Raw genomic sequence first — 16,810 nt, forward strand, 5'->3', positions numbered from 1 at the left:
TTGAGGGTATTTGCAGGGGGTGTTATTGGATTTCAGTGTTATTGTCTCACCTTTTCCCTCTGTGTTTTTAATGTTGGGATGGATATCCGCTCCAGCAGCACTGATCTCACTGTTCTGCTCATTAGGCTGGATTCGCAGAGCCTAGTGCCTCGCAACAATAAGACATGCACTTCTGTAGTCCAGCTATTACTGAGTTTAACAATGTGCACCAGCCAGAAAAGTCCATTATTTCTGCAGCTCATCATCTCAAGCATCCACACGAGACAAAGGGTCTGTGAAACTGCTTCATTGCAAAAAGCCATCTATCACTTAAGTCAGGAGCAGAGACTAAAAAACATATGTGGTGCAGATACCACATACTGAGAGCTCTGCAAGCATATGGAGGAAGAAGACTTGGTCTTGGTTTTACAACTTTTCTTTCAGGATACCGACTGAAATTTGTCTCCAATGAGAGTTTAAAACGGTAAAGAACCAAAATTTGGCATCAAATTCTTGCATGCATTCCTATTTTACTCGACAAATCATGATTGCACTAGTTTTAGACATAATTGCAGGTGCCAAGGTTTTTCTTTTTGTGCAGCTTCTGGGTGCATTTGAAATTGCAAAAAAAACCTTTTTTAAGCGAAAAATTCCAAATAAAAAAGGAACAAAGGCAGAGATAGAGAGCCGTAGGAGAGAAAAGCTCATAAAGTGAGACACAGGTTAATGTTTAAAGTAGTAGAGAGGAGCGTGGAGAGCGAGCAGCTGCTAGTTTAACAGACCTGTCATTGAAATCAAAGGCCCTAATCAAAATTTTATCAATTAATTGATCTTTCCTCTTGTGCTTTGCCACGAGTGCAATTGAGATTCCCCCTGACTCTTGCCCCTCCAACAGCGAGCCATGCTCTACAACATAAACTGTGTTCATTAGCAATGATCAAGGAGCTCTGTAATGTGAGCTGAGATGTGATATGATGGCTGTTTCCCCCTGACTTAGTTGGTTTGCAGGACAACTCTCCCCTGTTGCCTTCTGAAGGGGGGCAGGGGGTGCACATCTTTCATGCTGCTTGTACGAGTCAAACAATGTACTCTAACTTTCATCTGGCTGCACTTCTAACGCTCGCCTCCTGTTGTGTTTCCTCGCAGGGTAACCAAGAGGCCACCAACCCCCCGGAAGCGATGGCCCAGCCGTACACCCCAGCCCAGTACCCTCCCCCCCCACAGAATGGCATCCCCGCTGAGTTTGCGGCGCCACACCCGCTCCCGACGCAGGACTACACCGGGCAGAGCCGGGTCCCCGAGCACGCCATGACCCTCTACACGCCCACACAGACGCACAGTGAGCCGGCCGGCACTGACAACAGCACGCCTGCCATCACCGCCACCACGACCGCACCGGTCAGTGTCCTCCATCACCTGCAAACACTGTTCTCAACACGCTGTCAGCAAGTAAAATATACTATTATCACTACTTCTTTTTTCTTTTACAAAACATTGATGATGTCTAGAGATAAACTGTTCATACAGTCATGGGAAATATGATTGGACCACCCTTTCCTTCAATTTATTGTTCATTTTATTGCCTGATACAATTAAAGGTACAATTGTTTGATGCAAAATTGTATTGATTGATGGACACCAAGTATCGATGTCTAGCGTTTATTTAGCTGCAGTATTTTCACCGTTTATGTTGTTGTTTTTTTTTAGTTTTTATGTTTGATATCAGGTATTTAGTCTTATTTGACAAAACAATTCCTGATCTAATTTAATTTTGTGGACACCAAACGCAGTTAAACAGTTAAATAGCAATTTATTGTATTGCAATACTCACCATATCGCAAAATGCTTAAAATTGCAATAATATCATATCGTGACTCAAGTATCGGGATAAAATCATATAGTTGGGCCGATACACTGATTCACACCTCTAACAAATATAATGATAACAACAAGAATAGCTGATAAGAGTTTAATTTAAGAGCTGATATCTAGACATTTTCCATGGTTTTCTTGATAGTAAACAAAATCATCTTCAGTAAAACCATGGAAAAGGTCTAGATATCAGCTCTTAAATTTAACTCTTATGAGCTATTGTTATCATCATATTTGTCCAAACAAATGTGCCTTGAGTGGTACCAGGCATTAAAATGAACAAGAAATTGAAGAAAACAAGGGTGGTCTTATAATTTTTTCCATGACTGTATGTTTTACTTTCAGCATCAATATTAATTTGCTAAAATGTGATCCCTGGCAACAAAAGTCAACCTGATTGGCAGCTTCTATCTCACATCAGTTGACTTTTGTTTCACTGCTTCTTCTCCTTCATTCTTTCCATCGTCTGCCATTAACCAAGAGCCTGAAAGCTTCAGAAGCGTTGCTGGAAGAAATCTGTGTTGCACAGAATATTTACAGACTTTCCCAAAATCCAACATTAAAAAGCAGTTTACAGGATAAATATCTTGCTATCAGTTTGCTACTGAAAGAAAATCGCCTTAATATTCCCACAGAATATGACTGGTAACAAATTAGTAATAATTACACCTTTAATTACATATTGCATAAATCATAATTTTATACAATTAGACAAGATTGAATCATGCTGTGTCAAAAGAGACTTCGAGAGAAACAATTTGTCTTCATTTGCAAATATTATTATGGTATATATTTGAATGTGTAATTGTAGCTACATGAAGTTTGGAAACTTTTTATTTCTGCTGCTGGCTGAGCCCCCAAATCAAGATATTTTCCACTTTTTTATTTCCTATATCAGTTGAAAATTGGATATCCTCCACATCACAAACACAGAAAGTCCTTTTCTTAGTGAGAAGTGAGAGTTGAGAGTAAAAGGAGTGTAACAGCACTAATCATTAGTAAGCAGCAGCAGACTTTGATGTCGTAGCGGTGCTTTGTGCTTGACGTGGGAGGTGAATTTGGTTGAGAATGTGCTCATAAAATGAAAGTGCATTTCTGAGGAGCCATTTAGGGCTCCCTAAAAACATGTAAGGCTGCGCTGTTTTATTTATTTGTGTGAAGGAGATGTGACATGCTGTACACATGAATGATTCAGAATGTGTGAGAGGAGGACACGCCCCTCTCCTCACCAACTTTTCGGACAGTTAAAGGAGCAAAAAGGGAGACCCAAATGGCTAAAACCAGTGAGTCAAATCTGCTAATTTAATTAACTGCAAGCAAATGTTTTAACGTAAGGCAGTATCTTCTCGACCAGGACCTGATTTATTCTCCTTTTTTCACTTATTATCATAAGATTGCATACATTTAAAGTATTGGCAGTCATAGAGGAAAACAAACCCCTGGCGATGCTGCACGTCGAGATATGCGGCTCGGGACTGAGTGAAATTCCAAATGATGTATTATACATTTCATTCTTGTGTACTGATACTCTGATATGAAATACCTTGACCTGGGATTTACCTTCACAAGAGGCAGATGTAGATAAAAGGGAGGACGACTTAGCTCCAAACTTTAGAGACGTGTCTAGAAAGACGGATAACGACGCAGGCGGAGATGAAAAAAAATAAGACCTTCAGACCTTCTTTTCTCCTTTAGCGTGAAAACACCTGCTGGGAGAGGTCACGGCGAGGCCACCGCCCTCCTGAGAGGGATCTGGGTCACTCATAAAGAGCATTGTTAATAACTCCATTTTCCCAGCCTCACAATTACCGAGTGGCTATGGACATTTGGTGGCAGAAAATTGCTTATACGGCAGAAGCGGAGCCACAGCGATGCTCGGCGTATTATCGCCGGCCTGTAATGTAGCAATGTTTGATTTGAAGATTTGTGTGGCGCTCTCCAACTGCTCTATGGTTATGCACCGCACTTACAGTAATGGCTGACACACAAGAGAGTTTAAAGTGAGGAGAGACTTGGCAGGAGGTTCAGCCTCCTCCTCCTCCTCGCTCTTCCCCCTCCGACACTGTACACCACTCCTCCGCTCGCTATCTCTCACTGTCTCCTCTCTCTCTCCATTTCGCATTTGATTTCATTTCATCTGTTCACCCGCTGTGAAGAAAGCCCAGAGATGGTGGCCATGGAGAGATGAGAGCTCGCCTTGCTTTTCCTTCATGCTTTCTCCCCTCTCTTGCGCCGTCCCCACTTTTCCTCCATCTTCATTCTCTGCATCCACGCTCTCCCCAGCTTCCACCCATCTTTTCTCAGGGAGGACAGAGGGATGAGATTAGTGGGGTGTAAACAGAGAGTCTAATCCTCAGGGGCCGCTGGTGTAGTGTCGCCCACCGCTGAGTTCCCCAGCTTTAATGACAGGCCCAGCCTGTTTGCTCTGGGTGCCACAGACGGGCCCGGGTGCCTTTGATTAGGGCACCCTGCAGAAACACAGATTGAGGGAGCAGATCAGCTACTCACTGCGACTCCCCCCCTCACCCTCCTCCCTAGGCTCGACTCTGCTGCGCTCAGCTCCTCTACCCCACGAAGACGCTTTACTCTGCACATCTTCTCGACTTAAAGACTTAAAAAGAGTCAAGAGAGAGTGAAAATTCAGTGAAACGTATGGATTCTGTGTGAATTCCCTGCAGAGAATGGAGAGTGTGTATGTTTTAATGAGGCGCGGGGACTCTCTTTGCTGCTCCTCTCTGTTTCTGTCTGTGTCTACCAGTCCCCCGTCTATACTGGGAAGGTGGCGTTGTCCAGAGCCAGACCTCTGGGACCTCGCTCTGTGCCATGTTCAAACAAGCTGACTTGAAAGCAGGCGACTTGAGGAAGAGAGGCAGCCCCCAACTTTTCTCCAAATCCTTAGAGATGAGGGTAGCACAGGGCTGCCAGGGAGCTCTGCTGGAGAAGAAAAAAAAAACTGAGCTCGTTATCTGGCTCAGTTCAAATAGTCTGAGGTTTGGTTGAATTTCATGAGTAATCATTCTCTTTTCAGATAACAAATTAAGGCAGTGGCGTTAGGGCAGCACTCAATTCCAGATTTTTCACAGCCCGTGTCAGCGGCATGAAGACTTTCCAAAGGGTATTCTGGGGGACTGTGATAACATAGACACACACACGCGAACACACACACGAGGAGCATGCAGAAAACACACAGCGAGCACATGCAAACATTCACGCACGCACGCTCTCATCTCTGGTGAGCTGTGTTTAAGGGATTGAGGCTGCAGCAGGGTGTAGCTTTCAGAGGCGGTGCTGATGGCAGCATGTAGGCCACCATTAAAAAGGGGATGACTGTGTTATCTGGAAGTGGGAGGAACCAGTGATTTTCCACTGCTGTGAATTCCCATTTTAAAGATCTTTCAGATATCCACGATGCTCCTCAACATAACACGTCTGCTCGATCATTCAGAGGATAAGGCTGCTTTTATTCTAGACTTTTCTCTTTGTCAACAAACCAAGCAGAGAGCAAACTAACAAGTTCAGTCCGTCTCTCAAAACTTTCTGACTTCTCTGCCCTCTCTGTGCCTCTAAATATTTAAACACACCTCACAAATATGTAGTTTTATTTTTATAAAAATTCTAAAACCACTATCTACGTCAGATTCAATCCAAAAGACAAATATTGCATTTAGTGAGGACTATTTTAATGCGCATTTGGTGTTCTACTGTAATAGTTTTTGGACAACTTTGAAGCTCTGTGATAGACATAAAATACTTATTAATATTATTATATTATTATGTATTATTACAATAATTAGATTATACCTGAAAAATGATCTGCCAAAAATATGGAGACAATGTGCTTTTATTGACTTGGAATGTGCAGCATCTACACTCTGATATAGTATAAGTATGTATTGAGTATTTAATGCTTTAACATGTCTGATTTGGCAGATAATATCACAGTGTTTCATTTTAATTCTTTGGCAAGTTTTAAAGAGTCAGAACTGTTTTTTTTGTTGTTGTTTTTATAATGTCAGTTAGATCTGATCAGAGCTGTGAAATATTCAATAATTTATCTTTGCTCACTCACTACAGTTTATCTTACCCTCAGGTGTGCATAAACTACAGATTATGAACTCCTTTTTAAAATACAGAAATTTGAAATCATTGGATCACTTACAGATGCTATAGGTTACTGTTTTGTCCATCACTTTTGTTGCAAGCATGGAGGCTAGCTCTACATGCTACGATATGCCTCAGCCACAATAACTAGAAGAGCCCATGATTCATCCAAAAGAGAGCCAGAATCTGAACTTTAATCTCAGTGATGCTTCTCACAGATAAGCACCTTGAGAGTTTAGTTTTCATACATCCACAAAGATATTTCCTCACACAGTCTTTTATATGGGTGGTTTAAGTAGAGAGAGAGTTTAGTGTCTATCTAAGCCTTATAGGTACTCCGACTGTCAGTCACCTAAAAGTGTCTACGCCGACAGCGTTACAGTTGAGTTCTGTCACCTGAAGGCCCAAAATAACTCCTCCAGCTTTCACTATTTTATATGAACTGGGGGGTGGAGGAGGGGGGCGGCACACTCCCCGCTCTCTCAGGTGATGGAGAGGATATATTTGCGGCTTCTTTAGAAAAAGAAAACAAACAGTGGAGGGCCGGGAGGAGAAAATAATGAATTAAAGCTCAGGCATTATAATTCTTGTGAGCGAAGACTCAGTATCCCCCCCTATTTAATCGGATGTAATCTACCTGCTTGGCAGCATTCCAATCAGATAGTTTCAATTATGCTCTTGTAATGCCACTCTGTGAGGAGGGGGAAAGTGCTGAGCAGAGCACTTTGCAGGCGATTTGCAAATAACAGCAAGGGAGTCTTTTAGAGAAATGACTGAACAGGAAGCCGGAGAGTTGCTGGAGTTGACAGCTCTCTCACTCTCTGGTTTGCTGGCTTTGGCGGTGACGGCATGTTTTGCATCCCACCTCTTCCTCCTCCTCCTCCCCGTGACAGCAGCTGTCGGGACAGTAAAGTGCCACTGAAGGTGGCCTCCTATGGTAATACGGAGGTAATTATTTTCCACTGCAAAACCACCGCCTCACAACCAGGCAGGCAGGTTGGAGCCACGGGAGCGGTGCACGGAGGCAGGCGTCCCGGATCTCACTGACACTCCATGTTATTGAGTTAGTAGGATGCAGTCTGGTGTGCTCGGGAGTCAGCAATTCACTATTTGTGTTCTCTGTATGTGTATTTGCCCCCGATGTCAGCGTGCTGCCGGCCTGTCTGAGCACCGAGTGAAAGTTAATCTGGATGTTTGCAAACACGCGACTGCGCCCGTCGTGATAAAAAGGCAGACAGACAGAGCTGGAGGACAGCGGTGCTCAGTAGTCTGGCAACATACGCTAAAGGTCGATAGTGTCATGTGTGACCGATGAAACAGATTGACCCGCGGGGCTCTGGTACCTTGTCACCCTCCACGGTCCCAGCATCTGTCTGCAATGTGTCACCCCCGGGGCCCAACATGGCAACTCAGGCTATTAACCTCCAGCGCGCGAGGACACGGCAGAGTTAAGACCCCTCCGCCCGTCTCTCTGTCACAAATCCACTCCTTACCAACCAACCAGCCAACCAACCGGCTCGGTGCATCCCTCCGTCCCCCCGTGTCCTTCACCACTTGTTACCCCCTCTGGTCCGGGAAGCCGCCCGGAGCCAGACCCAGACGGGACTCCTTGCTGCCGCCGACCTGCCGTACCTGGATGGCTGCAGGGGAGACAAAGTGGGACCTTGAATCAAACAACTGTCACTGTTAACAATGTATGTCACCATCTCGGAATGGGCCATAAAAACCAAATAAATGACGGCCATTACAGTGGAGATTGTGATTATGATAATGAGAATAATAAAGGCGATCATCATTACGATCATGATGATAATGATAATACTGTGATGATGAATTATAATGAATAAATCCCTACCCCATTTCCTAAATGGTGGGAAATGTATCACTAAGAGTGGCCTGCAGCCGTGTGACAGCCTCCAAGCGGGGTGAGGGTTATCAACGTGTGTGTGTGTGTGTGTGTGTGTGTGTGTGCGTGTGTGTCCACGTGTCATTTGAACCGCTTGTACTCCGGCAACAACCTACTCCCTTTTCACGTCTGTATCTCGGTACAAGATTGTGTCTGTGTATGTGACTTCTCAGCCAGTGTATATGTTGTTTGCCATGCTCAGAGAGCACTTCCCAGGAGACCTTGCAGTTTACATATCACATTCAAACAGCTTTTGTGCTCAATATCTGCCACTTCCACTCTCTCATTTCTCCTCCTCCTCCTCCTCTCTCTCTCTGTTTCTTTATTTAGTCCCTATCATAGTCACACGCTCCAAATCAGGGTTCATTTTTTGTTCATTCTAATCATTTGCAGAATGGAGTCTGTTCCCAGCAGAAAGACCTCAGCAAAGGCTGTTTGTAGCTAAATACTAAAAAAATACTAAGTGTTTTCCTGATGAGTGACCTCTTGTGGTAGTGCATGTAATTCCTGTCCTCTGTTAGAAGGAAAGATGGAAGTATTAGTAAAAGGTTGTTAATCAGGTGATTTACAGAATCAATCAATCTCTGCGACCATCACAGTACATCCACGGCTCCAGAGAAGAGAAATTAAAACAGAATGTACACTGTAAAACCCAACTTGTTGTTTCAACTTAAATATTTGAGTGTCCATGCTGCGAAAGAATTGTATGTCAAGACAACAAAGACAATGGAGTTAACTCAAATGAATCTTGCTATTTGACTCAATACTTTAGGTTAAAATGACTTTTTGCACAAATATTTGTTGTATTGAAAAGGAAAAAAATAGTTATGATGACAAACAAGCAACATTGGGTTTTACAGTGTATCAAAACCAGAAGTTTATATTTACAAACAGAAAAAGTTAATCAGTTTGAATATAAACCTCTTAAAACAAACCAGCACAGACAGGTAAAGGTGTAGGAGCAGGGTTAGGATTAGACAAAAAAAATATTTGAGCCAAAGCTTAAAACAGGAGAACTGTGAGGCCAAAATGTGTGTATAAGGCTTCATTATAGGTAATAGATAATAATAAATAGGTCACTTCTTCTAGTTTCTGTAGTTGGATTTTAGGATGTTAAATATATTGTCTGTATAAAGTATCAATTAAATATATCTCACAAAGGGCTAGCAAATTATTGCATTCTATTTACGTTAGTTAGTCAGCTAGTGCTGCGTGCATCCCAAAGCTTCTCTTCAATGCATTACCAGTCATCATGTAGATTTTACTATGATAAAAAAGAATTTCAATGCATTGATTCAGCATCCTAGATGTATGTAGGTAGGCCATGTAAGATCAGAACAATCGTCCAAGTTCGAGAAAAAAAATAATTTGATCTCGTTCAGTTTTTTGAGACAATGATTCCTGCTCATCGATTGATTGTCCCACAAGTACACCACCATAGCAGGCAGCATGAGTCTGAGATTCATAAACACTTGATGCATTCAACAGGATGACCCTGTAAATACCAAACACCAAAAACAGTCGTTCAAAAAAGATTTCCTGTCTCTTACCAACAGCCAGTGTTGTCCTAATTTAACCATCAGTGTCTCTCTCCAAAAACCCAAATATAAAGCTTGCTAATTAACAGTGTGAATCTTGTTGGTTTTCTCTGGGCATAAAGAGAAATATAAATATAACAATTTGTGTTTTTTTAAGCTCTGATTTCTCTTAAAAAACAGCAGTTCATCAATGTGCTCAGTGCTTCTGTGCAGCTTTAGCGTGTTGATTGATAACTTCTGTAATAACAGGCATGCCCAAACCAAACCTGGCAACCTCAGTGTGACAATAAGACTCCAGGAGGTCACAGCACTCAGCAGAAATATCAAATTGTTGCTTGTGTAGGGGTTAAACTACGAGATATGTGTTAATTAGTGAGCTTTGTGGTTCCAGACAGAGCCAGGTCAGCTGCTTCCAGGCTTTGTTTACAAAAGAAAGCAACAAAAAAATGTGTTTTGAAAGAAACTGACCGATGACATATTTTGCCAAGCATGAGGAAGTGTGCAGATAGACTTCTAGCACAGAGGATGGACCAGGCTGTTGACCAATGAGGTTTTTTATTCACAGAAAAATACATCAGGAAACAGAAACTGCCTCAAAAACAAGGTCCATCTAAACAGACAAGCCACCAGCAGCCTGGGTGACATCCATCACCGGTGTCACACAGAGAAACAAGTGGAATTTGTCATTGACATCAGACACGTCATTTATATAGAAATGTCAGCATAGCATTCGCATAATGATGGTAACAACAACGCTGAGGGCTCTAGGCCTCGCACTCTGATGGCTGTGTGCAAACGTCACCAATAATGTGTCTTTAGTCTAGACATGTCAGGGCTCTGTGGGATCTATATCCACGCCTTTTTGTCAGCGCTTTCAATCTTCCCTGTTGCTCAAGAAGCTAAGTGCAAGAGATTAATAAGTGGATTTGTAATGCACAACCTCAGGTTTGACACTATAAGTCATCGGCTGTTTATCGCTTTGGCTTTCTTGCCGGATTGAAAAATGGCAGACGCTGAGTAAGTTAGTTAGCCACCCTGCACCCCGCCTCCCTCCTCTTCCACCCCCACCCCATCCACCTCCTCCTCCTCCTCCTCGTACTTCAGGACCGGGAGGTACAGTATACTGTAGCAGCTAATGAGCAGCTTGTGTCTTTTCTGTTTGTTTCCCTCTGGCAGACAGATGATGTGACGCAAACAGAGGGCTCTCAGCAGCTCCAGCTCCAGCACTCAGACTCTTCAGAGAAGCAGCAGCCCAAAAGGTTACATGTCTCCAACATTCCCTTCCGCTTCCGGGACCCTGACCTAAGGCAAATGTTTGGGGTGAGTACGTTGAAGGAGAAAATCCATTTATCACTTCTTTTTTTTTGGCCTTTTTGCTATCGGTTAATAGAACTTGCTTAGTTTATTCCTGTGATCTGGGAGCACTGTAACAACACAACAACAAAGTCAGTTTTATATCGCAGGCGCCCCAGAAACAAAGAGTGCTTACGTCAGAAGAAATCATTAGACTGAAGGAATATGATATTCAAGCTTCGGGGGAAAATGAGAGAGGGGGGGTTAAATCCCACAACAAAGGCCATGTGTTTAATGAGTGAGGCGATTGGTTAAACCAGCAGCTACAGTGGTAACTACAATTTCAGGAAAAACACAATATCCTCGGTTTTTAGTCGGGAAGTTGGTGAAAGAAAAACAGCCACAATCAGTCACAATCAGGTTCAAACCCAGTTTGATCATCATTTCAGCGTTCATTTTTGTCTGATTTAAAACCTGTTTGATCACCTGGGGTTGTTTGCTGTTTGTGTGACCCCAGATGTCAGCAATTAACTTGGTGAACTGGCCAAAACTGCCAGGAAAAAAACACCAGTCTTGGTCACTATCAGTGCACATTTATCAGAGTTTTTCCCCCTCAAATGGCTTTTAGATAATCACACAACAGCTGAATAATAAAGAGCGAGGAAATAATGTCTCCTGATTACCTGTTTAGAGGTTACACATACAGAGCTGTCAGCTGCAGACAAATGCAATCAGATTACATATCAGCAGAGCAGAAGCCCTCAGCAGAAATGTTCTCTTTCTCTCTCCGTCTCTCGCCCAATTAATGAGGCAATGAATAGTTCAACAGCTCACCCCTTGTGTCTCACAAAAGCCTCAATAAGAATTGAACCATACATCCCCAATTCAATAACCATAATGGATCTGAATGGGGGGCGACTGCCAAAAATGTACTTTAAATGTTATGCGCTAATTGGACCATTAGAACCCAGAGGCGTTAATTCTCGTCGTTATGAAGACAACATCCAGCTGATGATATTAATTACTCGAGAGCCCTGGCTGTGGCTTTATAAATTGCAGACAACATGGCTGCTCTCTCTCTCTCTCTCTTCCTCCCTCTGATTGTTGGCTTTATTGTTCCCAGCTCTGGTGCAGGTCGTGTGGAATCCAAATCGCCTCAGTAATTAGCTCGGAGGCTTTGTGTGCCTGGCCGACGCACGCAGATATACGATACAAAATTGATCGTGGCCCACCCAGTCGCCCTCAATCACTGCTCTCACCCACATGTTGCCCGCTCCTTCCTGTTACATACCCCCCCTCCCTCCCTACTGCCACCCTTTCTTGGTGGTTGGCATAGCGGAGGATTGTGGGATTGATTGTCTTGGGTAGAACTTGGCAAGGAGATAGCTGGCCCGCTCCACCCTCTGACATGGCCTCCACAATGGGCCTTTGTGTGATCAGTGTGTGCAAAGCCTCATCCCTCTAGCTCTAATGGCTTCTGGAGCGCCACTGGCTCAATACGCCATTACTGTTGCGCATGAGTGAAACTCGCAGACATGCAGCGGGGAAGACAGAGAGTGGAGGTGCTGCACGGCCCACTAAAGAAGGCCCTTAAAGCAGAGCAAAGCCCCGCCAGGAGCTCCATCTGCTCCTCCACCCTCTCTCCGGCGACAGCACAACTCTTTGCCGCCACCCTGGAACGAGAAGGGAGGCACCCTGCACGCCACGGGGTTCAGGGTGTTGGGAAACCTGTGAGCCTTTAACGAGGCGCTGAATGAAGCGCTCATTAGGACGACCACAGCGGACCTTAATCAGTAATTAGAAACTGTGATCTCTGAGAGCGAGCGAGTGCGGGGGAAATGAAAACACTCCAAGCGCGAGCGAGTTCTGCGCGGTGCTCCATGCTGCGCTGCTTGAGGGTGCCCTCGTTTGTGCGACTGGGTTCTTCAGCAGTGCTTCTCTCTGAGCATGTAAGGGCTCTCACAGCATTCCCCGGAGCAATCAGGACCTCTAACCCTCCCCACCCTGCTGTCACGCTGGCTGCTGAGCGTGCTCCACTGTTTGAATACACAGCGTAATTATGCGTCTCTTAAAGAGCTTAAAGATATTCAAGCAAATCAAAGGTGGAGACACAGTGGCCTGGATATTATGTGTTGCCTCCACACTATAGGAGGCTTACGGCACAGAAAATAAACTGTAATTTCATTTGGAAAAAAGGCAGCAAGGCCACACTGGATCAAAGAGTGTTTGAGCTCTTTAACTGCACTTTTTATGACCATTTTTGCAAGGATGCTGCACGTTTAACTGCTTTTGTTCATTTCCATGTAAATATCAATCCAGTTTCTGTTTCCCAATGATGCAGGGTGATCCTGCACAGCGTTACTTAATAACTATAAGGTACTATAAGGACGCCATGTGGAAATAGAAAATGAAGCTGAAATGGTAGAAAAACAACATGTAAATGTAGCCACATTGCATGCAAAATGGTCTGCAGTATAAGAAAAAATTAAATATTAATATGGTAAATGGGTTAAAACATGCAAACACTGAGTTCTTCTCTTGTGCATGTGTTTTCATGTTGATTTTAAATTGTTTTAGTTGTGTATGGGTGGATGGATCGAGCTGCAGCCTCTCAGATGACGTCAGCCTCCCCTGTCCTCCCTCTGGAGACTCCTCCCATTGAAGCTATTGTTTATCGTTGCTGCTGATGCAGCTGTTTCTGTGTGTGTGTGTGTGTGAGTACAAGTGTGTGTGCGTGTGTGCGTGTGTGTGTGTGTGAGTGGGTGGGCGGGGATAGAAGTGCATGAGATCACTGGTGAGCAGCGAGCAGTCCCCAGCGCCATGTGGAAATCCACAAAGACGACTTCCTCTGAAACTAATTAATCGACGCCACAAGCCCATTACGCTCGGTTAAAACAATTAGCATCTGCACATTGCGTGGGGAAGCATTGTCATCTCAGGCGAGAAAGGGGGCATCACGCTGGGATACAAATGCCTGTGTGTGTGATCGAGCCGACGCTTCCCATTCGAATCAATGGAGCTGAGCGCCATATGAGGCAGATGTGTGGATGGGATGTATGGAATCCTTTCCGGAGCTTATATATATATAAATATACATATAAAGGGGAGGAGATACACCCTGCTGAAACAGAGGAGGTTTTAAATAACCCAGCCTTGTTTTTCCCCTTAACTCGTTGCGGTGAGGTTGCCTGCGTAACCCTTTCAAGTGGGAGAGGACATGTTTTTCACCCTCACCTCCTCTAGCCCACTCCACTCACTTCAGCCAGATAATAGCCAGCTCCTCCTAACCCCTATTAGTGGCTCAGTCAAACGATCCATCCATTCCCATTGAGCGTCGACCACATGGAAGGCCCATTTCTTCCCTGTTGTGCCGAAATGAAGGCGACGCGGACCGCTTGACAGGGTAATTACTTTTAATGAAATAATACGGCCATTGTAGACAGCAATTAAAAGTCGCTCTCACTCCACTCATTAGAGGAACTTACAGTTTACTTTCATTCCTCTGTTTTCTAATGATCCGAAGGCAGGCCTCTCAGATCGAAAGGCTGGAGCATGTTAACCCCTGGGGACCGGCCCTTAGGTCCTGTTGACTGTGAGAGCGCACAAACAAAGAGAGGAAGGAGGCAGAGAGAGAGAGAGAGAGAGAGGAATATAAAAGGATAGAGAGGTATATTCACAACTGATCCACCAAACTCTGCACAAGTCAGAGCTCAGCTTTCTGCTCAGGGGACGTGAACGAGTGGGTCTCTCCCAGGTGACCGTGAAGTCGGAGTGGCTTTCATATCCCACAACATCAAAATATAATTTCTATTTGTGTCAAAACACGCAGACATCACAAATGCTGATATGTAATCAAAGATCCTGTGATATCATTCAATATAATACTGATAAAAAACTGCATTAAAGTAGCAGCTAGGCTTTTTTTAAAGCACGCCAGCCGGCTTCAGGAGCTGTTTGCCGAGCTAACAAATGCAAATTGACCACCATTTTCCTCACAAAAGTAACATTTCCATATTGCCTTAATGGTTTTTTTTTCTTTCTCCAGTCGTCCTGCTCATGAATTCACAGTCAGTGAGGCTTTCTAACTCCATCCTCTTCCCCTGCTCTTCTCTTTTTCTTTTCTCTCTCTGCAGCAATTTGGAAAGATTTTAGATGTGGAGATTATCTTTAATGAGCGAGGATCCAAGGTAAGTGAACTAGAACACCAGCTGCTTCATTACCATGTACTTCTTCTGTTTCCTAATGATGGCATTAGTGTAGTGTGTACATTGGCTGAGAGTAGTGGTCCCTAAGCCTGGTCCTGGAGAGCTGAATCCACCATGCCTCTCTTTCTCCTTCTCCCTCCCTCCCTATTGTTTTTGTTGTTGCAGCTCTAACCCAAGTTGTGAATCATTAGCCCTGTCAATCAATTCATTATTGAGCTGTTTCACAATTCACTTAATCCAGCAGCAGGCTGCAGGTCCTGAAGCTTATGGAATTGAAACTGCTTGTTTAGGGAGTGGGTGTTTGAAGCCCGGGTGTTGGTCCTACATTATTCAGGTTTTCTCATTTTGTTTTTACATATACTATAATTCAGGATAAGAATAGTGTTCTCTGGGGGTTTTTGCAAATAAATGGACTTTAGCTGAAAAGGAATGTGAAGGCTAATCCTCCTTTCAGCTCATATTTCAAGCTTTTCGGACACATCATGTGCTCGCGGTATGGAAGCTTTTACACATTGAGTTATTGCCCACATCCAGGCTAATTTAATTTGTGATCTTAAAGGAGCCAATTAAAGGACGAGCCCGTGAAAAGAGCAACAAGTCCGTCTCTGAACACATAAAGTCTGTTGGTTCCTATTTAAAGAAGTCTTTAAAATTGGGTTACACATATACAGATTTTCTTCTAAAACAGCTGGGAACTGTGGTTTATAGTAAACATTACTTGAACAGGATTAAAAAGTGCAGTTATTGGAGACTATTTTCAGTGTTGGATTAATCCACATGTGGTGCTCCAGTGAGTATTTCCAGCATTTGTGGGACTGAAGAAAAATAAATGACATTGTGAGTTTGTGATGGAGCCTTGATGAATATTTTTTCAACAAGGATGGCTTTAACTTGACAGACTATACACTGGTTTATGTCTTTTAATGGGATTTGTTGACATTAAGAAGAATATGGAATATATAGACGGCTATATCCTTTAACCCTCTGAACGCCAACAAACTGTTTCAGGGCGTTTTTTTGCTCTTTTTACATTTTACTCACTGTGTCCTTGTATTTCACTGCAGTATGTAAATCCTGCAGCTCTTTGAAATCAGCACAATCGTAACTAGATGTAGTAACAACTCAAAAGTTATGTTTTATAGACATAAATCATAAAAAGAAAAGAAAAAAGCAAGTAAGATATCTCTGATAAATTACAACACTTGCAGCCACACACTGAAAAAAATGTGTCTGCACATTCTGCAAATGTTAAACTATTTGCATTTTGACAACTTCTACTTGCAGCCTCTCCTGTCCTCTCCTCTCAGCTCTGTGTAAACAGATTTTCAGTGAATATTTATCACGTGACCGTCTCAGCAGAATCAATCATGTCTTCACAGTGTCTCTGAGGAGCAGAATTTAATGTTTTTAACAGGATCTGGTTAGTGCAAACGCTTTATTTTAAATGACACATGTAGAATAAAGAGATTCTGACATGGATATCAACATTTAAAGCTTCGGTTCGTCACTTTTTCTAAGAGAAACCTTCATAAACTATGTTAGGTTCAAGGACAGTCAGAAAGCTCAAATTCTGACAATAATGCCTGGTTTTACAGTTTCTTTATATGATAAACTGTGTATTTTTGGCGATCCTTTAAAGAAATTTCAATGGTGTTCAGAGGGTTAAGGTAAAAAAAAATTCATATTCAATGCCATTTTTTCCTCTTAATATCTTATTTTAATTCACAGCTATCATTATGTATGCATGCATTTCAAAGACACCTCTAAAGCACCAACGAGCAGGCAGAGAAAAGGCCACGGTGCTGCAGCCTCACTGCAGTATCAGTCTCCAAACCACCTACCATGGACAGGTGAAGCCTGCGGTGGTGTGAACAGCCGAGTGCTACTCATCCAGCTGTTCATTTAATAGAGTGTAC

The 16,810-nt window shown here is 43.3% G+C and overlaps 1 protein-coding gene across 1 annotated transcript in view; it reads left to right on the forward strand.

Annotated features, from left to right (window-relative positions):
- Positions 1-16,810, forward strand: part of LOC131983294 (RNA binding protein fox-1 homolog 3-like) — a 258,147-nt gene that overhangs the window by 221,992 nt on the left and 19,345 nt on the right. Inside the window, 3 exon segments of the mRNA XM_059348003.1 lie at positions 1,126-1,428; positions 10,573-10,716; positions 14,823-14,876. Of these exon segments, the coding sequence (XP_059203986.1) occupies positions 1,126-1,428; positions 10,573-10,716; positions 14,823-14,876 (501 nt within the window).

The sequence above is a fragment of the Centropristis striata genome, chromosome 13 (genome assembly GCF_030273125.1).
Source record: "Centropristis striata isolate RG_2023a ecotype Rhode Island chromosome 13, C.striata_1.0, whole genome shotgun sequence".
NCBI classification, from domain to species: Eukaryota; Metazoa; Chordata; class Actinopteri; order Perciformes; family Serranidae; genus Centropristis; species Centropristis striata.